At 42.3% G+C, this 26899-nt stretch overlaps 1 protein-coding gene across 2 annotated transcripts; it reads left to right on the plus strand.

Moving 5' to 3' along the window:
* The first annotated feature begins 465 nt into the window (after nt 1-465).
* Nucleotides 466-26899, plus strand: ZNF875 (zinc finger protein 875). Of its 2 annotated transcripts, none has more exons than XM_035023666.1 (5): nt 466-568; nt 967-1053; nt 11418-11544; nt 12016-12111; nt 24015-26899. In XM_035023666.1, exons 2-5 carry the CDS (start codon nt 1021-1023, stop codon nt 25697-25699), a joined length of 1941 nt encoding a protein of 646 aa, XP_034879557.1. In that variant the 5' UTR covers nt 466-568; nt 967-1020; the 3' UTR covers nt 25700-26899. The 2 variants fall into 2 exon arrangements, with proteins under 2 accessions (XP_034879557.1, XP_034879558.1); XM_035023667.1 differs by having other exon boundaries at nt 24018-26899.

Below are 26899 nucleotides of genomic sequence, written 5' to 3' on the forward strand. Positions count from 1 at the left end.
CCCACTCGCCCCAATCCGGACCCTGGTTTCTGCTCCTGGAAGGGCACACAGGGCGGAGCCTTGGCGTGGGTTACCCCAGCTCACCCGTGCCGCTGAAGGTCAGCGCGCACAGTCTGTCCACCCGCCTCAGTAACACCGGCGGGGCGCCAGGACCACATTTTCTAGAATCTTCGGGCATTTCTGCGACTCTCTCGTGGTCCGCGAGATCTCATTGGCCCTCGGAGAAGAAACATGTGCACCTTGCGGTTTGGGCATCTTAACATGAGCTCCTAAGCTTCGTTGCATGAGAGGTGCAGATGTCAGAGTCACCCTGCGGTTGGCCAAGCCTGCTAGCCCACGACCTCTCCACCCCAAAGACTACACTCTCCAGACGCCCGCGCGGCCACTTCCGGTGTCCCTGGCGCTCTCCTTGCTGCGGAGTTTACGTAGCCGGAGCACTTCCGGCTGGTGGGTCCCGCCCACTCGCTGGTTGGCGGCGGGGTAGGCCTCCGTATTCGGTCGTTCCCACGCTTTTGTACTTGGTGCCCGAGCCTCAGCCTCAGGATCGGCAACGTGCACCCTGCGTCACGTGAGTGCCCTGTAGTCATTGCCTTGTCCAGTCAGCGCGTCCCTCTACTTGTCCCTGTTTTACTCGTGGGGGTACAGGCTGCCTCTGAACTCGGGCCTTCTTCCATAGGCATTCCAGGCCATTATCTTTTTCATTCCAGCCCAGAGAGTTAGAGACACTTACTCCTTTGTAGGGGGACATGGGCTCCACTCCGTGGCCAGAGCTTAGGGCTGAATTTGACGGTGCTCAGTCACTTTGAACCCTTTTCCCAGGGCTCTGGATGGGAATTGGGTTGTGCTGGTGATTTCTGTGACACTGAACCCCCAGGTGTGGGGCTCCGGAGCCGACCCCGTCTTGACTGCTGGAGAGGGAGGGGCTTTTCCATCTAGGCACGCTCTCGTTTCTTTTCACATCCCCAGGTCTATCTCTGAGACTTGCCCTTCTCCAAGGACAGCATTCAGGAGACCAGGAAAATGGCCACGGGGCTCCTGAAAGCCAAAAAAGAGGTGAGAATTTTCATCAAATTCCATATTGGCTGCCAACAGGATGGATCTGTTCCTTTTTCTTGCGCTGCAGGCTGCCTTGTTGGTATTGGGCAAAGTTCACGCCTGTTCCTGGAGGAGTGGCGGCTCATCTTACATGGAGTCCCCTCCTTCAGCGTTCCTTTCTGCTCCATCCATACCTGTCACCCGCGAAGTGGTCAGTTGTGAACAACACACATGGAACAGTTTAAGTAAAAATACAGGAACATCCAGGCTTGACTGTCCAGTGGTAAGGATGCAGGACAGGGACGACAGAGATGCTTGTGACCTGAAGTGGTTAGGGAGGGCTTCCAGAAGAAGTAGGGCTGTCTGAAATGCCCCCGAGGGTTTGGTAAGTTGGAGAGTTGGCAGAGCAGGGAAGAGAGCAGGAAGCATGGTTAGCCTGAGGCTGGGCACACTGCCCTTGCCACAGTGTGGGAAGATTGTAGTGGCCAGTGGAATTATTTAAGATTGATTTTTAACTATGTGCTGGTGAAGATACAGACACGTGGGGAGCTTGATGGTCTGACCTGAATTTTATGCTGAGAGCATTTTCATCATCAGGCCGTTGGGGAGATTTCACCAAAAATTCTGGATTGCCTGCCTCTCTGAAAATAAATTGCACTGTGGTGTCAGGGAATTCACACTGAACATTGTCCTGCAGAGTTTATTTGCTGCACTTTCCACAGTATCTTCCAAACTCAGGTTGAAACCATTGACTAGCTAACATTTTGCCTCCCTCTCTCATTTATATTACCTACCTGGTCCCTGAAGGATTTTCATTTTCTACCTCTTAGTCTGGGTGGCTAAGTTGAGTGCCAGACTGAGGAGTGTAGATTTTGTCTTTGAATAAGCTAGGTTTTGAAGGATTTTGAGAGGGAATTTGATATAAGGAAATCAATGACATGGATGTATAGGGACTTAAAGGGGAAACTTTTAACCCCTATGAATGGTGGCTATGATGACCTTGACTTAATTGAATGTGATTAACAGTTATTGAGTGCCAACAAAGTTGCCAGGCTGTTTTACTATCATTTTTGATATGCATTAACTTGGCTATTTCAGATCTGCCTTGACTATCCTTATTTAAAAAAAAAAAATGAGAGGAAAATTTAAGCAGAAAATGAGACCTCAGTTTATTCTTTCTTTCTTTCTTTTTTTTTTCTGGAGACCTTGATTTATTCTTAATCCTGGCCCTCTATGGTAGAGATTTACAGTTTCCTGGATGTTATCAGAACAACTTTGAGAGTTCTGTGTTTCTCATTTATATTTCATTCATTTGAAAGTGTTAGTACCAAGAATGCATAATAAATCTAATTCAGAACATTTCCTAAGGTAACATTGAATATTTTGTGTGTATTTTCTTCACTACTCATAATGTTAATAGGAAAGCATTCTGATTTTCTGGGAAAAGCCAGACATTTGTGTGAGCTGATTTTTCCCTGCCCCTAATACTTAAAAAAAAAAAGTATTGGAAGAACTGATCAAAGGGTACAAGCATTTGAATGGAGAAGTCATTTAAGATGAAACCTCTGTGCCTGACACATAGGAAATGTTGAGTGCATAGAGGAACCACAGCCTTAAATAAATTAATTTGAAAGAACTAAGTAACAAAGGAGTTTCTGTTGTTTGTGTTGGTATGTTATTTGGGGCATATAATTAACTACATATTTCAGGGGGTTTGGGTAGACTATCCAGGTACTCTGATACGCATGACATCTGAATTATACAAACCAGTTTAAACAAATATACAGTTCTATATTAGGTCACTGGCAGGGACCTTTGCCTGAGAGAATAAAGTAGAATTTGTAACAAATGGGATGGGCTGGCAGGCGCATGATGTTACTAATCCTTAGCATTTTTTTCACTGATTACATTGAACAAATTTGGTGACTGCTGTGCGCAGTATACTTGATGGATGACAATCAGTAATGTGTAAAGGCACAGCCTGCATCTTATGGGTCTTCCATCTTATTTTGGGATTCTGTTACCATTGGGATTTTGTTTCATTTTACACACACACACACACACACACACAAACTCACACACATTTTGACAGAGCTTAATGATAAGATCAGTATATTAAAAATAGTGCCAGTGTATCTACCCAGACCCATATTTTATAGGTGCAGAAACAGCCAACACTTAACCCACTGGAAGTGATTTCTATAATAGCGCATCAAATGGATGAACCCATCCACTACTTTCCACTTTGGGGGGATCATTTTTATTATTTTTTTAATTGCAGTATAGTTAACATACAGTGTTGTATTAATTTCAGGTGTGCAATATAGAGATTCAACACTTCCATACATCACCCAGGGCTCATCACAACTGCACTCCTTAATCTCTTCAATCCCCATCACCTATTTCACCCATTCCCTGCCCCCACACCTCCCCTCTGGTAATCATCAGTTTGTTCTCTATAGTTAAGAGTCTCTCTCTTGGTTTGTCGCTCTCTCTTTTCTCTTTTGCTCATTTGTTTTGTTTCTTAATTTCCAAATATGAGTGAAATCATATAGTATTTATCTTTCTCTGATTGACTTACTTTGCTTAGCATTATACTCTCTAGCTCTATTCATGTTGTTGCAAATGGCAGCATTTCATTCTTTTTTATGGCTGAATAATATTTCATTATATATATATCACATCTTCTTTATCCATTCATCTATTGATGGACACTTGGGCTGCTTCCATAATTTTGCTATTGTAAATAATGCTGCTATAAACATAGGGGTGTATGTATCCCTTTGAATTGGTGTTTTTGTATTGTTGGCTAAATACCCTTTGAATTGGTGTTTTTGTATTGTTGGCTAAATGTTCCAGTAGTGTGATTACTGGATCATAGGGTAGTTCTATTTTTAATTTTTTTTTTTTTTTTTTTTAATTTGAGAGAGAGCAGGAGTCGGGGGAGAGGCAGAGGGAGAAGCAGACTCCCCACCGAGCCGGGAGCCCAGTGTGGGGCTCAATCCCAGGACCCTGGGATCATGACCTGAGCTGAAGGCAGACTCTTAACTGACTGAGCCACCCAGGTGCCCCTATTTTTAACTTTTTGCTCCATACTATCTTCCACAGTGGTTGCACCAGCTTGCATTCCCACCAACAGTACAAGAGGGTCCCTTCCAATTTGGGGGACCATTTAACTTAGTCCCAATATTTTATTTTATTTATTTTTATTTTTATTTTTTTTTTTTAAGATTTTATTTTATTTATTTGAGAGAGAGAGAATGAGAGACAGAGAGCATGAGAGGGAGGAGGGTCAGAGGGAGAAGCAGACTCCCTGCCGAGCAGGGAGCCTGATGCGGGACTCGATCCAGGGACTCCAGGATCATGACCTGAGCCGAAGGCAGTCGCTTAACCAACTGAGCCACCCAGGCGCCCCCAATATTTTAATTATTGTAAATTTTGCTTCTGTGATCAATTTTGTGCATGAAATTCTTTTATAGGTTTGTATTTATTCTCACAACAAAAATAAGGTGAGTTGAAATGACCATTTCAAAGCAGTGGGGACTCACACCAGTTGGAGCTTTGGAACTCTGCCTGTTCTAAAACATTTGATTGTTTTGATTATTTCTTCTGTTTTTGAGGCCCCCTTCTTCCATCATGATGTCTGCTTTATGTTTTGCAGTTTTCTTGTTTTGTTTTTATTGTTATACTGTACAGTTTTACATCCCCAGGGTAGACCTGCCAGTGCAGATCTTTTTCTTTTCTCACGTGAATGTTTACAATAGTGTCCTGGTTGGTTTCTACATGTTGATATGGTCCTTTGCTACGCAGCGTGTTTCTGTCATCCTCATTTTCCCCAAACATTACAGTAATATCACTTTTCTGTTCAGAAGTCCTCCTTCAGTGGCTCACAACAGTGTCTTAGGTATTCAGAACACTCCTCATTTCAGATTTATTGGAGAGAGGGAGAGAGAGAGCGAAGGGGGAGGAGCAGAGGGAGAGAATCTTCAAGCAGACTCCCTGCTGAGTGTGGAGCTGAACTAGGGGCTCCATCTCACGACCCTGAGATCATGACCTGAGCCGAAACCAAGAGTTGGACGCTTAACCAACTGAGCCACGCAGGCACCCCAGGACACTCCTCATTTCAAATGTGTTGTCCTGTTTCTGACATGTTCTGATTATTAATTCTTTTTTTTTTTTGATTATTAATTCTGAAAGTGTGTTTATTACCAACACAGTGGAGTCATCTCACATACACCTTTAACTTAGATTAATTCATTTTTTAGGAGGTTGGCTGGAGGAAGGAAGAAAAATAACTGTTTGAGTCATTCAGAGGAATCTATCCTCTTTTCCATGTAATGATTTCAGGCTCGGGAGTGAGAGAAAGATGGGAGGACTGACTCTAATGCTTGCCAAATCTAAGGAGTTTCTTTTTTTTTTTTTTAATTTTTATTTATTTGTCAGAGAGAGAGAGTGTGAGCACAAGCAGGGGGAGCGGCAGGCAGAGCAGGCAGAGGGAGAAGCAGGCTCCCTGCTGAGCAAGGAGCCCGGCTGTGGGGCTCTACCTGGGATCATGACCTGAGCCGAAGGCAGCTGCTTAACCAACTGAGCCCACCCAGGTGCCTCCAAACCTAAGGAGTTTCTGTCAGCATGAGCATCATAGCAAGTCAAGGATGATATTAGTTGTAAAGTATTTTTCATCTAACATGACATTCCTTTATCAGTGTATCAGTTAGCCCTTGCTGTATAACAAACCATCCCAAAGCTTATTGACTTAAAACAAAGTAATTTATTAGCATACAGTTTGAGGTCAACATTTTGAGCCAGGCATAGATGGGCGTTTGGGAGGTTTCATCTGGGCTTGCTCATGTCGCTGCAATCTGCTGGCAGTTTGACTGGGGCGGGATGACCATCCATGCATGACAGTAACAAGCTAGTTGGTTAAGGTTTTTTTTTTTCGCATGTGTCTCTACTTCCCCTAAATGATGCTTACAAACTGCTCAGTTGCTTCTTTAGCTCTTCTCTTTTTAAAAAAAAAAAATTTATTTGGGAGAGAGTGAGTGAGAGAGAGATCATGAGCAGGGGGGAAGGGTAGAGGGAGCCTGATGCGGGACTCCATCCCAGGACTCTGGGATCATGACCTGAGCCGAGGGCAGACACACTCAACCAACTGAGCCACCCAGGCGCCTTAGCTTTTCTCTTTCTGTAAGTTCTCGTATGTGGCTAGAGGCATCCAACTGAAGCCTTTAACAGGGTTCCTGGAGATCTCGTTAGCCAGATCTGAAATCATTCGGTATTTTTTTCTGTTTTCCAAGTTGGTACAGGCGACAGTGTTGCCAGCACGTAAAAGGCATGGCCTTTCTCAGGCTGCCCTAGTGGTTTCCTTAACCACTTTCCTAGCCCCCACTAACAGTTTGTCTACTACTTTTCCCACTGGTGCTGATAACCTCCGCCGTTCCTGTTCCCACAGCTAATGCCACGTGTTTTGGGGAATTGTGATGGCACTTCATTTCTATCTGCCAGTTTGGCTTAAAACACAATCATTTATTCGTTCACAATTCTGTGGGTCAGCAGGTAGGTTGGCACAGCAGAGTGGTTCTTCTCTTGATTTACCGGGGCTTACTCATGTGGCTGTAGTCCGCTGGCTGCTCAGCTGGAGCTGGATGGCCTTACATAGCTGGTGGTTGACAGGCTGGTTGGCTGAGGTACCTCCGTTCTTGGTTCTCTGTGTGGCCTCGTCAGCAGGCAAGCTCCATTTATTTACATAGCAGCCTCAAGGTCGACTGCACAGAAAGAACCAAGGCCAGCCTCAAACCCAAATGCCTTCCACACCTTTGCTTGCGTCATGTTTGCCGATGTCCCGTTGGCTAAAGCATGTCTCATGGCCAAGCCTAGCGTTAGTATAGGAGGAAAATGCATAAAGGGTAGAAAAAGAGAAGCAGGATTCATGGCGGAGGGGGCGGGGGATTGTTACAAGATAGGATATTATACCTTTTGGCTGCAAGCAACAGGAAACCCCACTTGGGCTGTTCTAAACAATAACTGAGCCCACATGAAAGAAAGTCCAGAGCCAGGACACACTTTGGGGTTGGTCCTCTCCCTTCATAAGCTTATCAGGGACTGGGGTTGTGTGATTCCTCCACTTGATGTTGTTGACAGCGTCAGCCTCATCAGGCTAGTTCCCCTCACAGCCGTAGGATGTTGATTATTAGCAACTTTGAGTCTCACAACAACCCTAAAGTGCCCATTTTTAGAAAATTGAGACACAGAAATGTCAAGTTACTGATGCCAAGTTGTGGGAGAAGGAGGGCTCTCATTCGAACACAGTCTGTCTCCAGGGTGTCCTTTTAGCCCCTGAGCATTTCTCAGACTTTTCTGTCAATCAGAATCACTGAGAAGCCTTGTTAAAACAGATTGCTGGGCTCCGCATGCTGATTCAGTGGTTCTGGGCTAGGGCCTGAGAATTTGTATTTCTAACAAGTTCCTAAGGGATGCTGTTGCTGCAGGTTCAGGGCCCACACTTAAGACCAGTGCACTGAACTCCGCTGCCTCTGTTGGGTCATTTGTGCCCGTGTTTATGAGCTTTAGGCAAAGTATTGGCTCCGCATTACTCCATCTTAAAAATGTAGAAGTCTTCTGCTAGGATCCAGCAGCAGGCCACTGTGTCTTGTCAGTTCTCATCAGCTACCAATCCATTCTTCAGCTGACAAAGGGATAGGTTACTTTTTTGCCAGTCACGCCTCCCCTTGAGTTGGATTTAGTGCCACCACCTGCTAGCTGAGTTGCTCCTCAGTGAGAGAGGTTTGGAATAGGTCATGGAGAGTCATCCATTTAGTGTTTCCATACCCCCCTACATGTGTGGCTCTCAGACAAAGAAACCATGAATTTTTCCAGGGCTGTAGGAATACCAGTTGTGTTAAACTTGTTGAAAGAACGTAGGTTGGTCTGCAGTGTAGCTTCTTTGTCAGAGATTTTCTAGGTATTTGTGCGCACGCATGTGTGTGTGTGTGTTTGTGTGTGTGTTCATTCTAAGAAGGGGTTTTAAAAACCAAATCACCACAGGGGCTAGGTAGATATCTGAATGAATGAATAGTCTTTTCAATATTTAATTATGAAAAGTTTCAAATCTACAGAAAAAAATATACCTTAACATTGACTCACATACCCACCACCTAGATTCAACAATGAATATTTTGCTACACGTGCGTTATCACCTGTCTATCCACATGTACACTCTTCTATTCATCGTATACACTCGTGTACTCATCAAGGGTATTACTCATATATTACCTTCAATGCCCAGTAGAGGATAGGATTTTATATTCCTTTGGCCTTTCGAACCCTCTGTAGTCTGCTATGACCTGCCTGCTCTCTTTTCATTCCTTATTTCCTCCCATCCCAGATGTCTTATCTGGAGGGCCCACCCCTGTTATTTCTCCTCAATCCTTCAAAGTCCTGCCTGCCCTTTATGACCAAGATCATACCTTCCTCTCATAAAACCTGCTGTGATCTCTCTATCCTACAGTGACCTCTCCCTCTTGAGATTCCTCTGACCTACTGATTTTAAACCGTGACTATACTTAGGAGCCTTTAAAAGTATAAAAGCCCTATCCCCAGAGAGTCTGATTTCATCCATTTGTGGAGAGACCCAGGAGTCCATAATTTAAAACACCACAGTTAGTTCTAAAGTACAGCTAGAGATGAGGGGTAAGAACCATAGTTCTCACTCATCCTGGCTGTGCTTTATTTATAATTAATTACTTTGATGGAGGGCTGGCTTCTGGGATTGCTATTACCAAAGGTGGGGGTGGGCAGGGGGGTCCTGTTTTAAGGCCGTTCCACAGCCAGTGCAGAACAGTTGTGCTGATAGGGAACAGGAAATTTAGGGGAGCGTCCCCTGAGAGGGCACAGCATAGAATTAGTTTGGGAGACACAGTGTCATCCCTTAAGGGGGATGGTATTCTGAGAAGGGATGCAAAATCACATCACCAAAGGGACCAGGCAGGGAGCTAAATGAAACAAGTAAGGTAGGAGTTGCAGCAATCTGCCAATAATATGGGTGGGCTAATGGACCCCTAGTGTGGGTCACCTTCAGCCATCTGTGGCCCTGCAGCAATGCAAAGCCCAGAGTGGTCAGATTATGGATTTTTTCAACAGGACTCATAAGTTGATATTTTCATGTGAAGTCATCCAACATATAAGGGATATAAAGAAAATGTAGTGTATGGCTCAAAATGACCCTATCTAGGGACTGCAGAGTGTGTCCTCTTTTAAAATCTTAAAAAAAAAAAAAAGATTATTTATTTTAGAGAGAGGGAGGAGGGGCAGAGGGAGAGAGAGAGAATCCCAAGTAGACTCCCCGCCAAGCACAGAGCCTGATGTGGGGCTTGATGTGGGGCCTGATCTCACAACCCTGAGATCATGACCTGAGCCAAAACCAAGAGCTGGACACTCAACTGATTGAGCCACCCAGGCGTCCCAGATTATGTTCTCTTTTAAAAGACAAAAAAACTGATGGGCTAGGAAAAATCCCCAAACTGGATCCCTAGGCTCCTTGGGGCTTGGTTTCTGCACACCTCCACACCAAGACACCTCACCAAAACCTTCATCCAACGACCATTTATATTCCCACCCTCCGAAGTACAGCATTCTAGGTAGCAGAAGGGCATTTGAAACTTTGTTAGGGGAATAATAATAGTAAGTGCACATTCAGCCACCTAAAAATATTTGACTGCTTAGTGTTTGCAGGCTCTGCTTTGGGCACCAGGGCAATAGCAGTGAACAATGCAGATAGAACTTTCAGTCTAGTAGGCAGTCAGAAAATAAAAGTGAGTAACGCATTATCTAGAGTTAAGGGGGTACATTAAAGCAGCAGAGGGGAATAAGAACCTGAGTGAAAAGGAAGAATTCTAGAACGGCTAGGGAAGTCCTCCCTGAGCACTCACTATGTGCAACAGTCCTTTGTCTTGAATCCTTACATTTACCAACTTCTCTGATCCTCAGCACAGTCCTGTGAGATAAACACTGTGTTTTCTTGGTTCACAGGAGAAACAGAAATGCTGAGAGGTTAGCTAATTTGCCTAAGGGTACTCTAGTTGGGGACAGTGTGATTCGAGTCCATAGTCTTTCCAGCCACACACTTGCACTCTTCAGGCAGGATCAGGGCAGCTGGAGTGTGAGCAGGGGGGAGGAATGGGTCCTGCTACAAAGTATACATACTGGTGGGTACTCACCCCCCAGAGACTCAGAGGCTTCAGGTAGGTAGAGCATAAATGCTTAGACCAAGTAGTCTCTGATACTCTTCAAGCTCAGTAAGATGATTTTTTTTTTTACTGTTTAACTTCGTGTGTGTGATGTCTTCCTCTTCTCCCTGCCTAGATTTAAAGCTCCCAATGTGAAGGGACTTGTGTTTTGCTTTCATCCCCGGTAGCAGCTAGCCTCGAATGTTGACAGTAATGGGTGCATAAATGATGCTGGCTGGATAGAGAAAGGAGAATAAGGGTCTTTGAACCCTTGGAGAAGAAAAAAAAATTGATTTTTCCTCTACCTATTTTGGGTTCATTGGCTGGGGCCTTATAAATTAGACCAACAAAAGACAGAGAAAAGCAAACAGAAGTTTATTTTTTTATTTTATTTATTTATTTTTTTAAAGATTTTATTTATTTATTTGAGACGGAGAGAATGAGAGACAGAGAGCTTGAGAGGGAGGAGGGTCAGAGGGAGAAGCAGACTCCCCGCCGAGCAGGGAGCCCAATGCGGGACTCGATCCCGGGACTCCAGGATCATGACCTGAGCCGAAGGCAGTCGCTCAACCGACTGAGCCACCCAGGCGCCCCGCAAACAGAAGTTTATTAACAGATACACATGGGAGCCCTCAGTGATGAGTATCTCAAAGGGGTGGTTAGAACTTGGGCGCATACAGCATCTTAACAAAAGAACAATAACTTTTTAGAGAAGCGACAAGACAAAGGAAAAGCATTTTGAGTTTTGAGGACAGCAAATTGTGGTGGAAGATAAGGGGTAGTTAGTAAGGTTTGTTGTGTGGATTCCTTTGGTGCCATCTCGTGGCTGGTAAGGGTCTAGAGTTGTTTCCAGAGATTGACTTCCTATTCTTCCCGGTAGAGCCGGGAGCGGAGATACTTTCACAAATTTAGGTTCTGCTCTTAGGCAGATAGGGGGAGAGCAGAGAACTTTTCTTGTGTCTGCTTCTTCTCAATGCCTTCAGCCCAAAATAATCCTTATGCCAAAATGGCATAAATTGGAGTGGCATATTCTACCCTTCATTCACAATCCAAAGTAGGGTTTAGAAATATCTACCTCCCACAGGGAAGCCTTTTGATTGCTTATCCTGAGCTGCGAGCAAGGCGCACTCCGGATGAACAGTGCTGTGTTTTGTGTTAAAGGCATTCGTGGCATTCAGGGATGTGGCTGTGGACTTCACCCAGGAGGAGTGGAGGTTGCTGAGCCCAGCTCAGAGGACCCTGCACAGGGAAGTGATGCTGGAGACCTACAATCACCTGGTCTCACTAGGTAAGGATGGTTTCCCTTAGCACTTAAAATCTGCCCCACAGAGTATTTTCTACATATCACGAGGAAAAGGCTACCCAGGAAGCAGCTTTGTCCTAGGGTTGGGCTTAGAAACAATAATCCCCCCCCCTCCCTCAGGGGAAATCTGGATTTAGTGGAATTGAAAACATGTAGATTTACTCATGTTGCCTTTAACACTGCATTTCCACGCCTCTTTCTCAAGGCTGGGGCTCTCTTTTTGCTTTATCTTGTTTGAAACCTAGGTGATTTTCCTTCACTAAGTGTTAATATGCTGTTTTCCTGACCAGAGTCACCTTTACTTACTCAGCTCTTCTGAGGAGAGTTCACAGTTATAGGTCCTTTGTATCGCCCTTTGGGTTTCCCTATGCATTTTGGCTCTGAGTTAAGAAATGGCCCCTTGAGCCCATAACCAAGAATCTCCTTGTTGTTGTTGTTGTTTTTCCCCATGAGCAGAAATTCCATTTTCCAAACCAAAACTCATTTCTCAGCTGGAGCAAGGGGAAGAGCCCTGGATAAAGGAGAAACAACATCCACTGGGCCTCTGTCCAGGTGAGTGTGACGCAAGGTAGATGGGACCATCCACAGCTTGGAAGATAGGGAAGGAGGAGGCATCTCTCAGGTACGGGGAAGAAGCTCTTCTCAGGCCTCTTAGGTCATTGGTAAGTCTGCCTGGCATGACCTCCCTTCCAGAATATCATTTTCAGTTGGGGTGGCGGGGCTTTCTTGGTTTCCTTGTTTCTTTCCTCCACCAGGAAGCCTCCCTTCCTTTTACTTGGCTTGCCTTCTTCATCATGTTCAGTCTTCCCTCATTCATGGGCTTCTTTCTCTTCTCTTGATCTTAAAAACTACATCTATCCTATGGACATTAAGTCTGCCACCCTTTAGATACTTTTCAGTTTCCCGTAGGTGAAGTGTAATTGATTATTTCTACCTTTCCAATTCCCATAATTTAAAAAATGTGTTACTTAGTAATTAAGATTACAGCAAGCTATGAATAATAAAAAAATATGCTCTCATGAGCCAACGTCCCAGCTTAAGAAATAAGGCATTACCTAAACAATTGAAGTTCCTATTTCCCCTGCCTCCCCATACCATGCCCAAAGGGAACTGTTTTTTCAAAATTAGGGATTTATAAATCTTATGCATGGCCTTTTGCTTTACTTCATATATGTGAATCCCTCAACCATCTACAGTGTTGTTTGACATTTTTAAACTTTCATTAATGTCATCATATTATGTATATCCTCCCGTAGTTTGCTCTCTCCACTGACACTGAGTTTGTAAGATTAACCCATGTTGATATATGTTGTTCTGGTTCATTCATTTTCATTACTATATAGTATTTATTGTATTATATGCATAATTACAATTCATTTATCCATTTTATTTTGTTGGACGTCTATGTTTTTACCAATTCTGGCTATTAAAGAATGCACTATAGGGGCGCCGGGTGGCTTGGTCGGTTAAACGTCTGCCTTCGGCTCAGGTCATGATCCCAGGGTCCTGGGAACGAGCCCCGTGTCAGGCTCCCTGCTCAGCAGGGAGTCTGCTTCTCCCTCTCTCTCTGCCCCTTCCCCTGCTCGTATGCACTCTCTCTCTCTGAAATAAACAAAATCTTAAAAAAATTGTAACTATAAACATTCTTTTTTTTTTTTTTTTTAAAGATTTTATTTATTTATTTGAGAGAGAGAGAATGAGAGACAGCATGAGAGGGAGGAGGGTCAGAGGGAGAAGCAGGCTCCCCGCCAAGCAGGGAGCCCGATGCGGGACTCGATCCCGGGACTCCAGGATCATGACCTGAGCCGAAGGCAGTTGCTTAACCAACTGAGCCACCCAGGCACCCAACTATAAACATTCTAATACATGTGTCCTTGGGCATATAAGCCCTTGTTTCTCTAAGATAGATGCGTAGGAGTAGAGTAGCTGAATCAAAGAGTGTGCACTTGTTCATCCTGCCTAGGTAATGCCAAATTGCTCTCAACAGTTATTTCATTAGTTTGCAAGGCTGCCATAACAAAGAGTTATGTTTCTGACCATCCTTTGGGTATGAAATGGCTTCTCACACCAGTTTTAATTTAATTAGCATTGAGTTTGAGCATCTTTTCCTATGTTCCTAGGTTGATTAGCATTGATGTTACCTCTTCTGCGAATTTCCTGTTCAGATCTCTAGCCTGCTTTTCTTTTACTTGTTCATTTGTAGAAGTATTTAAATAAATCCTGGAAATGATTCCTTTGTCCATTAAATGTATTATGTCCATCTTCTTCCAATCTGTGGACTGCCTACCTGCTTTATAAAAAGCTGTTTAGGGGTGCCTGGGTGGCTCAGGTGGCTAAGTGTCTGCCTTTGGCTCAGGTCATGATCTCAGGGTACTGGGATTGAGCCCCATGTTGGGCTCCCTGCTCAGCGGGGAGCCTGCTTCTCCCCCTCCTCCCCACCCTGCTCTCTCTCGATATCTCTGTCACTATCTCTCAAATAAATCTTTTAAAAAATAAAAAGTTGTTTAATTTTGAAATAATTTAAGTCTCAGTTTGTAAAAATAATACAGCAAGTTCCCATCTATTCTTTACCCAGCTTTCTCCAATTTCAAAACCAGGAAGTTGACATTGGTACAATACTATTAAATCCACTACAGACCTTAATCAGATTCAGATTTCATCAGTTTTTACATGTACTCTTTTGTTGTTGTTGCATAGTACTGTGAAATTTTGTCACTTACATAGATTGATGTAAGTGCTACCACAGTAAGGATACAGAATGTTCTACCACTAGAAAGAAACTCCTTCATGCTACCCTCCCTCCACCCTTAACCTCTGGCAACCTCTGATCTGTTTCCCGTTACTTTCATTTCAAGAGTGTTATGAAATTTACCCAATGTTTTAATGGCCTTTAATAATAATTTCATAAATTTTAATGTGTTTGGATTTGTCAGATTTTTTTGTGTTGTCTGTATGTGTGTCTGTCTGATTTAAGAATTCCTTCTCTCTGTCAAGATCATAAAGACATTATTTAGATTTTCTTCTTTAAATTAAAAAATATTTTTGCTTTTTACGACTTAGGTCTTTAATCTGTCTGGAATTGATTTTGTGTGTGTTGAGAGATACGGGTCTATTTTTATAGATTTCTAAATACGTCACCATCAGACTGGGCCCCGTTCATTGAATAATTCATCATTTTCCCCAATTTTTAATGCCACCTCTCGTATTTTGAATTTCAGTATATGCCTGGATCAATGTCTGAACTCTCTTTTATTCCACTGCTGTATCTGTTATGCCTACGCCAATATCACACTGTTTCAATTTCCTATAGCTTTGTAATAAGTCTTAGTGTCTGGTAGGGTAAGTCTTCCTGTCTTATTCTTGTCTCTGTAGCTTCAGCCCAGTGGGCTTTTATTATCAGCTTGTCAGATTTCATAAAGTCTCCTGTCAGGATTTTGTTGTAGTTGCATTGAATTTATATATTCAATCATATACATATATTAATATACTCATTAATTTAGAGAGAATTGACATCTTTTAGAATATTAAGTCTTTCTCTTAGTGTGGTGTCTTCTTTCACTTATTTATTAATACATCCTTATCACTACCTCTTGCAAGATTTTATAATTTATAATGTAAATATACATCTTTCTTTAAATTTATACATAGGCTTATTTTTTTTGTTGTTTTGAGAGTTACTTTTTTTTTGAGAGTTATGTTTTTAAAAACTAAATTTTTATAATTTTTTGTTAAAATGCAGAACTCAAATTCATTTGATCATAATGAGCATATACCAGCAGCCTTGCTGAATGGTTTAATTAATTCCATAATTTGTCCTGTGTATGTTCTTTGGAGACAACTGTTTCATCTGTTTATTTTGCCTTTTTTTTTTTTTGCTTTGTTCATCATGTCTATTATATTTATTATGTTTGAACTTCTATTTAGTATTTCCTTTCTATTCTTACTTTGGGCTTATTTTAGTATTTCTTTCCCAAGTTTTTAAGATGGATGCTTAACATTGTTACTTTTCAGGCTTCCTTCTTTTCTAATACAAGGATTTGACACTGTACATTTCCTTCTATTCTCTTTTTTTTAAGATTTTATTTTTAAGTAATCTCCACATCCAACACGGGGCTCGAACTTACAACCCCAGGACTAAGAGTCATGTGCTCCACCGATTGAGCCAGCCAGGCGCCCCATTTCCTTCTATTCTTAACACGTATTTGGAGCTTCTGTTCCATCTCTGAATCCTAACCTGTGGCACCTTGAGCTCATAAGGCTGTGGTATTTCTCCACTGCTGTAGTTGTGTGTGTTGGGAGTGCTTTGTAGCAAGAAAATTCTTACCCCTCCCTTTTTATTGCAGTTTTTTTAGTGTGAACTCTTTACTCCAGCCAGCTTCTAGTCACTTCTGGGTGTTTTCCAGTGGCTTGAAGTAATTATTTATTGTATTTTATCCAGTTTTATCATTGTTTTCTGCAGGGGATTCTTGTGACTAATTCAGTCTGCTGCCATTTTCAGAAGTAAGCTTCATCCTGTATGTTTTTGACTTGACATTTGGAAATTACTTCAAAATTACAGAAAATTTGCAAAAATAAAAATAGTACAAAGGACACCTTTATATCCTCTACATACACACATATGTGGAAAAATATATGGCATATATGTTATTATAAAATGGCATCAGGGGCACCTGGTTGTCTCAGTCGGTAAAGCATGCAACTTTTTTTTTTTTTTAAGATTTTTTTTTTAAATTTATTTATTGACACAGAGAGAGAGACAGCTAGAGAGGGAACACAAGCAGGGGGAGTGGGAGAGGGAGAAGCAGGCTTCCCACTGAGCAGGGAGCCCGATGCGGGGCTCGATCCCAGGACCCGGGGATCATGACCTGAGCCGAAGGCAGACGCTTAACGACTGAGACAACCAGGTGCCCCAAAGCATGCAACTCTTGATCTTGGGGTTGTGAGTTTGAGCCCCATGTTGGGTGTACTGATTACATAAAAATAAAATCTTTAGGGGCGCCTGAGTGGCTCAGTCATTAACTGTCTGCCTTTGGCTCAGGTCATGATTCCAGGGTCCTGGGATCGAGCCCCGCTCCTGCTCAGCGGGAAGCCTGCTTCTCCCTCTCCCACTCCCCCTGCTTGTGTTCCCTCTCTCACTGTGTCTCTCTCTGTCAAATAAATAAACAAAATCTTAAAAAAAAAAAAAATCTTTAGGGGCACCTGGGTGGCTAGGTTGGTTAAGTTTCTGCCTTTGGCTCAGGTCATGATCCCAGGGTCCTGGGATCAAGCCCTGCATCAGGCTCTTTGCTCAGTGGGGAGCCTGCTTCTCCCTCTCCCTCTGCCTACTGCTCTGCCTACTTGTGCTCTCTCTGTCAAATAAATAAATAAAATCTTTAAAAAAAACCCCAAAAATCATTAAAAAAAGTAAAATGACATAATAACATCACCTATTAATATTTTATATTTGTGTGCTATCTTATATGCATGTTCTCCCTTCTCCTTCCCCCCTCAATGTATATGTATATATATTTATGTATATGTATATATGTGTGTGCATATGTTCATATGTGTATGTTTGTTAAAAGGTTTTCTAAGAAGGATAGTAATCTCATATAACCAGAGTAGTTAACAACCTCAGTAAATTTAACTTTGATACGGTAATTTTATCTAATATCTATTTATCATATTATAATTTTGTCAGTAGACGCAATAATATCTTTTTTTTACTCTCCAGAAAACGATCCAGTCCAGGTTTCAGTAGTGCATTTACATGTCATGTCTATTTAATTTCCCTTAATATAGATCATTTCAGTAACCTTTCTTTGTCTTTTATGACACTGATATTTTAGAAATATAGTCTTACAGTTTTGTTTTTGTTTTTTTTAAGGATTTTATTTATTTATTTGACAGAGAGAGAGACAGCAAGAGAGGGAACACAAGCAGGGGGAGTGGGAGAGGGAGAAGCAGGCTTCCCTCTGAGCAGGGAGCCCGATGCGGGGCTTGATCCCAGGACCCTGGGAACATGACCTGAGCTGGAGGCAGCCACTTAACGACTGAGCCACCCAGGCGCCGCTAGTCTTACAGTTTTTTAACAACTTCATTGAGATAAAATTTATATACCATAAAATCTAGTTATTGTTAGTATACAGTTACATTATTTTTGGTAAACGTTTATTGTATGATCGTTACTTCCATTTAACTTTAGAATATTCTGTCATTCCAAAAAGCTCCCTTATGCCCATTTGCATCTGTCCTTCCTCCCATCTGAGCTCTGGGGAACCACTAATAACGCTGTCTCTATAGATTTGCTGTTTCTGGACATATTCTATAAATGGTATCATAAAATATATAGTCTTTTGTATCTGGCGTAATATTTTTGAGGTTCATCCAGGTCATGGCATGTATCAGTAATCCGTTTCTTTATTTTCTTTTTTCCTTTTTTAAAAATTTTTTTATTTTTAAATTTTTTTAATTAATTAATTTTTTTTTTCTTAAAGATTTTATTTATTTTTATTTGACACAGAGACAGAGAGTACAAGCAGGGGCAGAGGCAGGCAGAGGGAGAGGGAGAAGAAGACTCCCCGCCGAGTAGGGAGCCCGATGGGGGACTCGATCCCAGGACCCCGGGACCATGACCTAGTCGAAGGCAGCCGCCTAACCAACTGAGCCACCCAGGCGCCCCTAATTAATTTTTTATGTCATGTTAATCACCATACATTACATCATTAGTTTTTGATGTAGTGTTCCATGATTCATTGTTGAGTATAACACCCAGTGCTCCATGCAGAACGTGCCCTCTTTAATACCCATCAGCAGGCTAACCCATTCCCCCATCCCCCTCCCCTCTAGAACCCTCAGTTTGTCTCTCAGAGTCCATAATCTCTCATGGTTCTTCTCCCCCTCCGATTTCCCCCCCTTCATTTTTCCCTTCCTACTATCTTTTTTTTTTTTTTTTTTTAACATATAATGTATTATTTGTTTCAGAGGTACAGGTCTGTGATTCAACAGTCTTACACAATTCACAGTGCTCACCATAGCACATACCCTCCCCAGTGTCTATCACCCAGCCACCCCATCCCTCCCACCCCCACCACTCCAGCAACACTCAGTTTGTTTCCTGAGATTAAGAATTCCTCATATTAGTGAGATCATATGATACATGTCTTTGACTTATTTCGCTTAGCATAATACCCTCTATTTCCATCCACATTGTTGCAATGGCAAGATTTTGAGTTTTTTTGATGGCTGCATAATACTCCATTGTGTATATACAGCACATCTTCTTTATCCATTCATCTGTCGATGGACATCTTGGCTCTTTCCACAGTTTGGCTATTATGGACATTGCTGCTATAAACATCGGGGTGCATGTACCCCTTTGGATCACTACATTTTTATCTTTGGGGTAAATACCCAGTAGTGCAATTGCTGTGTCGTATGGTAGCTCTATTTTCAACTTTTTGAGGAGCCTCCATACTGTTTTCCAGAGTTGCTGCACCAGCTTGCATTCCCACCAACAGTGTAGGAGGGTTCCCCTTTCTCCGCATCCCCGCCAACATCTGTCATTTCCTGACTTGTTAATTTTAGCCATTCTGACTGGTGTGGTGAGGTGGTATCTCATTGAGGTTTTGATTTGGATTTCCCTGATGCCAAGTGAGGTTGAGCACTTTTTCATGTGTCTTTTGGCCATTTGGATGTCTTCTTTGGAAAAATGTTCATGTCTTCTGCCCATTTCTTGATTGGATTATTTTTTGAGTGTGCACATGTGTTGCGGGGGAGGGAGAGGGAGAGAGAGAATCCCAAGCAGGCTCTGTGCTCAGCAGAGGCAGAGCCAATCCCATGACCTTGAGATCATGAACTGAGCTGAAATCAAGAGTGGGAAGCTTAACCGACGGAGCCACCTAGGTGGCCTAGTAATCCATTCCTTTTTATTGCCATATAATATTCCATTGTATGGACATAGCACATTTTGTTTACCCATTCAGAGACTGATGGGATATATGGGTTGTATCTACTTTTTGGCTATTGTGAATAGTGCTGCTAAGAACAATCATGTACCAGTCTTACTGTGGGCATACATTTTCATTTGGGGGTCGATAAGTAGGTGTAAAATTTCTGGATTGTATGACATGTTTACATTTAACTTTTTAAGAAACTGCAAAATTATTTTCTGAAGTGGCTGTACATTTCTAATAGTATTTCTATTTTACATTTCTGTTTTCTATTTCTACATTTTCTATTAGCAGTGTGTTTCTCTACATCCTTGTTAGCACTTAGAATTGTCTCTAATTTTGATTACAGACATTCTAGTGGGGTGTGTAGTGGTATTTCACTGTGGTTTTAATTTGCATTTCCCTAGTGACTGATGATGTTGATCTTTTTCTTTTTTAAAGATTTTATTTATTTATTAGAGAGAGAGAGCATGAGTGGGGGGCGGGGCAGAGGGAGAAGCAGACTCTCTGCTGAGCAGGGAGCCCTATGCGGGACTCAATCCCAGCACCCCAAGATCATGACCTGAGCTGAAGGCAGACACTTAACCAACTGAGCCACACAGGCGCCCTATGTTGATCTTTTTACGTGCTTAGTAACCCTTTGCATAGCTTCTTTAACAAAAAAGCTATTCAGTTCTTTTGTCCATTTTTAAATTGGATTGTTTTGTCTTCTTTTTGAGTTATAAGAGTTTTCCATATACTCTAGATACAGTCCTATATCAGATACATGGTTTTCACATACTTTCAACTCTATAAAGTCAAGTTACAGAAAAAGGACAAGTCTGCAGCTTGTCTTCATTCTCTTCATGGTGTCTTTTCAAGCATAAAAGTTTTAAACTTTGGTGATGTCCAACTTAACAAAATTTTAAATGGATTGTGCTTTTGGTGGTGTAACTAAAACCTTTTTGTCTTTTGTTTAGAATGTTTGGTTTGCTCATATTTAAATAATTATTGATATGGTTTAAGTCTGCCATTTTGCTACTTATTTTTTATGTGCTTCATGTTTTTTATTCCCCTACCTTTTGGGTGTGTGTGTATATAATAGTAATAATAATTATTATTATTTATTATATATATAATTTTTGTAGTTATTTTCTTAATTCAGCTCTAGGCATTAAAAATGCATCTAATTTAACATAATCTACATAATTTACAGTTACCACCTTTTATAATAATCTTACGCATTTCAGAGAAATTAAGAGAAGAATGGAGAAAAATATACATATGTAGTCTTTTATATTTACCCACATACTTACCAGTTTTGGTGGTCCTCATTTGTTCCTGTGGATTTGAGTTAATGTCTGGTGTCATTTTTTTCAGCCTGACAGACTTATTTAGTATTTCCTATAAGGCGTGTTTGCTAGCAACAGATACTCTCTGAGTACTTGTGAATCTGTGAATATCTGTATCAATTTCATTTCTGAAGGATAGTTTCGTGAGAATAGAATTCTTCCTTAGTAGCCTTTTCACCTTTATTTCAGCACCTTGAATAAATCATTCCATACTCCATTGTCTGATGAGAAGTTAGCACTAACCATATTGTTTCCTCCTGTGCATGTTGAATCATTTTCCTTTTGCTGCTTTCAAGATGTTCTCTTTTGTCTTTTTTTCTGATAGTCAACAGTTTGGCTATGATGTGTCTCTCTTTATGTTTTTCTTTCTTTCTTTTTTTTTTTAAGATTTTATTTGAGAGAGAGAAAACACAAGAGGGGGGAGGGGCAAAAAGAGAGGGAGAAGCAGACTCCCCACTAGGCAGGAAGCCTGATGTGGGGCTCCATTCCAGGACGCCTGGATCATGACCCGAGCTGAAGGCAGATGCTCAACCAACTGAGCCACCCAGGCACCCCTGGAGTATTTTTTTAAAGATTTAAAAAAAAAATTTTTTTAAGGTTTTATTTGAGAGAGAGAGTGCACTGCGCACAAGCACAAGTGGTGAGAGAGGCAGAGGCAGAGGGAGAAGCAGACCCCCCACTGAGCAGGGAGCCCGATGCGGGACTCGATCCCAAGACATTGGGTTCATGACCTGAGCTGGAAGCAGATGCTTAACCAACTGAGCCACCCAGGCACCCTCTTTATGTTTTATGTTTTCTTGCAGTTTGTTGAGCTTCTTGGATTTATAGACTAATGTTTTTCAACAAATTTCAGACTTTTTAGTTATTATTTCTTCAGACATTTTTTTTCTGCTCTTTTCTCTGTCTTCTCTTTCATGCGTTCCCATTACGCATAGATTGTTTTATCCGATGGTGTCCCACAGGTTTCTGGGGCTCTTTGCTTTACTTCGATCTTTCTTTCATCTGGTTTTTCAGTTTAGGTAATTTCTGTTGATTTATCTTCAACTTCATTGTTTCTGTTGCAAGTCCAAATATGCTGTTGTATCTTCCTAGTAATTTTGTCATTTCAGTTAATTTACTTTTTAATTCCAGAGTTTCCTTTTATTTCTTTTTAGTAATTTTTATTCTTTTTTTTTTTTTAAGATTTTTATTTATTTATTTGAGAGAGAGAGAGAACATGAGGAGGGGGTAGGCAGAGGGAGAGGGAGAAGCAGGCTCCCCACTATGCAGGGAGCCTGATGCGGGGCTCGATCCCAGGACCCTGGGATCATGACCTGAGCCGAAGGCAGACACTTAATGACTGAGCCACCCAGGCGCCCCTAGTAATTTTTATTCTTTATTGAGATTTTTCTATTTCTTAAGTTACCATACTTTAAGTTTTTACATGTTGTTTCCTTTAGTTCTTTAAATATATTCATAATATCAGCTTTGAACTCTTTCTTTCCCCCTGTAAATCAACATCTGGGCCACCGAGCAACAGTTTCTGTTGTCTGCATTTTTTCCTCAGTATGGGTCACTCTTTTCCTGTTTCTTTGGAAACTGGATATTTTAGTATGTTTTAGCCCCTCTGAGAGCTGATGATGTTTCCTGCCTAGATATTGTTGTTGCCAGTTTTAGTAACTTTTCTAGACTAAATATGTGGAAAAAGTTTTCTCTGTGAAGGTGATGTTTCCACTTGATTTGTTATTGTATTCTTGTGTTTATTTTTAATCCTGGCTTCCTGATTTCAGCCTTATGTCTGCAGGGCTTAGTGATCTGCAACAATTGGCAATAGGTTGTGTTCAAAGACTTTGAACCAGTAAGGCTCCCTGCCTCTGCCAGTGGATAAATGGGTGGGTTGGGAGCTCATTCAAAGTTCAGATAGTTTCCAAGTCTTGTCTGGCTTTTTACTTTCCACTGATCCCTCTAATTTTTCCTCTGTACCTGGTTATAGTCTCTGTGTCAGGCAGGGTTATGTGCATAGCTTGGGCCCCAGCCATCCCCCCTGCTTTTGCAAACAGCCTTCCAGTCAGCCAGGGCTGTGTGGAGAGTTTATCAAGCCCCTCCCTGGCTCTCTTACTTTCAGGTTTTCCCCTGCTGCATTTCTGGATGGTCTACCAGTCTTTTTTCTTCTTCTTCTTGTTCTTCTTCTTTTGGTCCCAACCAAGAAAGACTGCAACCTCAGATAGCAGTCACTGGTGGCCTTCCCTGTTCGCTTACCACCTAGATCACATTTATTGACAGTTCCACCCAGCATTGGTTTTTCACCTTCCACTCAAATCAGGTGACTGTCCCTGTAGCAGCAACAGAACTGATGGTTTTATGACCTGACCTAGTATAACTACCATAATACCCAAGCTGGGAGATTGGAAGGGTGAGAGCAACTCCAGGCAATCATGCTCCAGATTCCCACTTTCCTTATCCAGAGTTCAGTGTTTTTCATGAATAAATACTTCTCAATGTATTATATGTGTTGATTGATTTCTGGAAGTAAACTATTTACTCTGTCAAGTATTGTGAAAGTAAGTTTTTGGTATGAGTTTTCTACATTTTTTTTTTTTAAGATTTAATTATTTATTTGACAGAGACACAGCGAGAGAGGGAACACAAGCAGGGGGAGTGGGAGATGGAGAAGCAGGCTCCCCGTGGAGCTGGGAGCCCAATGCGGGGCTCAATCTCAGGACCCTGGGATCATGACCTGAGCCAAAGGCAGACAGTTAACGACTGAGCCACCCAGGCGCTCCAGAGTTTTCTACATTGCAGTAGGACAAGGGGCCAAAAACTTCTTCTGTAAGGGGCCACCCAGTAAATATTTTAAGCTTCCCAGGTCACATGCAGTCTATTGCCTCATTGGTTTATTTGTTTGTTTGCTTATTTATTTATTTCTCTTTCTTTCTTTGAATCCTTAGAAAGGTAAAATCCATTTTTAGCTGGTGGGCCATACAAAAACAAGTTGCAGGCTGAATTCGGCCTACCTGACAAGTTTGCTAACTCCTGTGATTAAAAATGTAGTGTATAAAGTAAAATGAAAAATAGGCTCTTCTTATAGATGCAAGGATGTCTGAGTGGGAGACAGATTGTGATATAAACATATTACAAACGACCAATGGGCAAAGCAAAATGGCCCTGGCCACCCTACTTGTGGCTACTCTGATTCAAAATATTCTTTCTTCAGCAGGATCAAAGCTAAACATTCAACCTTGTCCCCACTGCCCACTGGCATTCGCTAGTCAGCAAGGCCTCAGCCAGCATGTGTGGTTCAGTCACCTTCCTCAGCTCTTCTCAAGTTTATGTGCAGGAAACCATCTCCCCCTGGGGAAGCACTATCCAGAAGATCAAAACCAGCAGCAGAAGCAACTCTTTGATCAAACCTGCTGGAGTGACAAAGCAGAAATTCAAGAGACAGAAGAAGACTCCAAGCCCTTGTTGGGGAGAGTAAGCAAAAGAGGCACTTCAGAGGCGTTGTCCAGCCCACGGCAAGAACAGCCAGTAAGGTCCAAGCAAGACAACACAGCGGTGGACACAGGGCCCAGCCGAGACCAGAGGACAGACCTTGGGGGAACAGACAAAGTGTTGCATGGTGTAGAAGTCTCAGGATTTGGAGCAATCAAATATGGGGAGTTTGGGCTAGGCTTTATGAGGGAGTCAAACCTGCTCAGCCTCCAGAAGATGCACGCAGGGGAGACACCTTACATGTACTCCGAGTGGGGACGGAGCTTTAGCAATATGTCAGCCCTCATCAAAAACCAGAGGACACCCTCTGGGGACAAGCCTTATGTGTGCAAGGAATGTGGACGAGGCTTTACCTGGAAGTCAAACCTCATCACACACCAGAGGACACACTCAGGGGAGAAACCTTATGTGTGCAAGGAGTGTGGACGAGGCTTTACTTGGAAGTCAAACCTCTTCACACACCAGAGGACACATTCAGGGGTCAAGCCATATCTGTGCAAGGAATGTGGGCAGAGCTTTAGCCTGAAGTCAAACCTTATCACACACCAGAGGGCACACTCGGGGGAGAAGCCTTATGTTTGCAGGGAGTGTGGGCATGGCTTTCGCCAGCATTCACATCTCATCAGACATAAGAGGACACATTCGGGAGAGAAGCCCTATGTGTGCAGGGAGTGTGAGCAAAGCTTTAGCCAGAAGTCACACCTCATTAGGCACTTAAGGACACACACAGGAGAGAAGCCTTATGTATGCACAGAATGTGGGCGCCATTTTAGCTGGAAATCAAACCTCAAGACACACCAGAGGACACACTCAGGGGTTAAACCTTATGTATGCCTGGAGTGTGGGCAGTGCTTTAGCCTGAAGTCAAACCTCAGCAAACACCAGAGGTCACACACGGGGGAGAAGCCATTTGTGTGCAGGGAATGTGGGAGGGGCTTTACCAGGAAATCAACCCTTATCACACACCAGAGGACACACTCAGGGGAAAAGCCATTTGTATGCAGGGAGTGTGGGCGAGGCTTTAATGATAAGTCAACCCTCATTTCACACCAGAGAACACATTCAGGGGAAAAGCCTTTCGTATGCAGGGAGTGTGGTAGAAGGTTTAGCCAGAAGCCAAACCTATTTAGGCACAGGAGGGCACACTCAGGTAGCATACCCTTTGAGTGCAGGGAGTGTGGGCAAGGCTTTTGTGATAAGTTAACTCTCGTCACACACCAGAAGGCACACTCAGGGGGGAAGCCTCACGTGTGCAGGGAGTGTGGGCAAGGCTTTAGCCGGCAGTCACACCTTATTAGACATCAGAGGATACATTCGGGAGAGAAGCCTTATATTTGTAGGAAGTGTGGGCGAGGCTTTAGTCGGAAATCAAACCTCATCAGACATCAGAGGACACACTCAGGATAGAAACCTTGTATGTACGAGTGTAGTGAAATCTTTAACCAAGACTCATACGTCGTGAGATGCCAGAAGTCACACCTAGGGCTGTGGCTTTAGTAGTAAGTCAGCCATTGCCAGACACCAAGGTAGAGACATCTTATGTGTGACAGGAGTGTTCACGAGCCTCATGGTAAGAGTCCACATCTCCAGTCCACATGAAGGAGAACTGCTGGCTCATTTTCAGGAGCTTGGCATTCCCTGATGGGGTTGGTGGGTTGTGGAAGATCTGTCAGGTAACGTGATGGAAGGGGTACTTTTAAGTAGGTTGAAATTAGGGAATGGAGGCTCTTCTAATGTCATTTCCCAAGAATACTTGGACACTCCTTATACAGTAGCCTGGATGTTAGAGAAACAGCCACACTAGAGCTCATCTCTTAATGCCTGCCTTACCTTCTGAGAACAAGAGACTTGACAGAAACCATGGCCGACTTAATCTTGGTTTCCCAGAGCATGACCCAGCAGAGTCAGCTTCAGGGAGAGTTTGGGAAAGGGTGAATACATGGGATCAGAGATGGTGCATGGGTAGAAGAAGGTTTTATTATGCAAAGAGCTGACTGGTGAGAAAGACTGTGACTATCCTAGCTCTAGGTTTTGGGAAGAAGTATCCATTTTTGCTTGTTTCCTGGGACCCTCTCTGGTTTCCAAGTTGAATCCATACTGAAGATATTTTTATTTACTGGTGTATTTAGACTAGAAACGTATTCTATGCTTTCATGAAGAAAACACACATATACAGAAATAGAAAATGAAATTACTTTCTATTCTTCTTTGAATTACCATACTACATCCCACAGGTAATTCTTTGGTTTAAATCTTTCCAACCATTGTAAAATATATGATTTTTCTGGTTTGGAATACTCTCTTTTTGAGAATGGTGGTGTCCCACAGATTCATGTATAATTCTGAGCCAAGGCCCAATTTTTTTTCACAGAAGTTGACTAAATGATTCTGAGTTTTATTTGGAAAGTAGAATTTTGAGGAATGGTGGGATATTAAGGACTGTATAATAACATGTCTTTTTATCTGTGGACAGATACCTAGAATAGAACCATATAAAAATAGAAAAACTCACTTGTATATGAGTATTTAGAAAGTGAGGAAGCAGGATTTCAAGTTATTATGAAAATAGCAAGTACAAGATTCAGTGTTTGGGTCATTGGCTCTCAA

This window comes from Mirounga leonina, unplaced genomic scaffold, assembly GCF_011800145.1.
Source record: "Mirounga leonina isolate KUSES-001 unplaced genomic scaffold, KU_Mleo_1.0 Mir_177, whole genome shotgun sequence".
NCBI lineage: Eukaryota > Metazoa > Chordata > Mammalia > Carnivora > Phocidae > Mirounga > Mirounga leonina.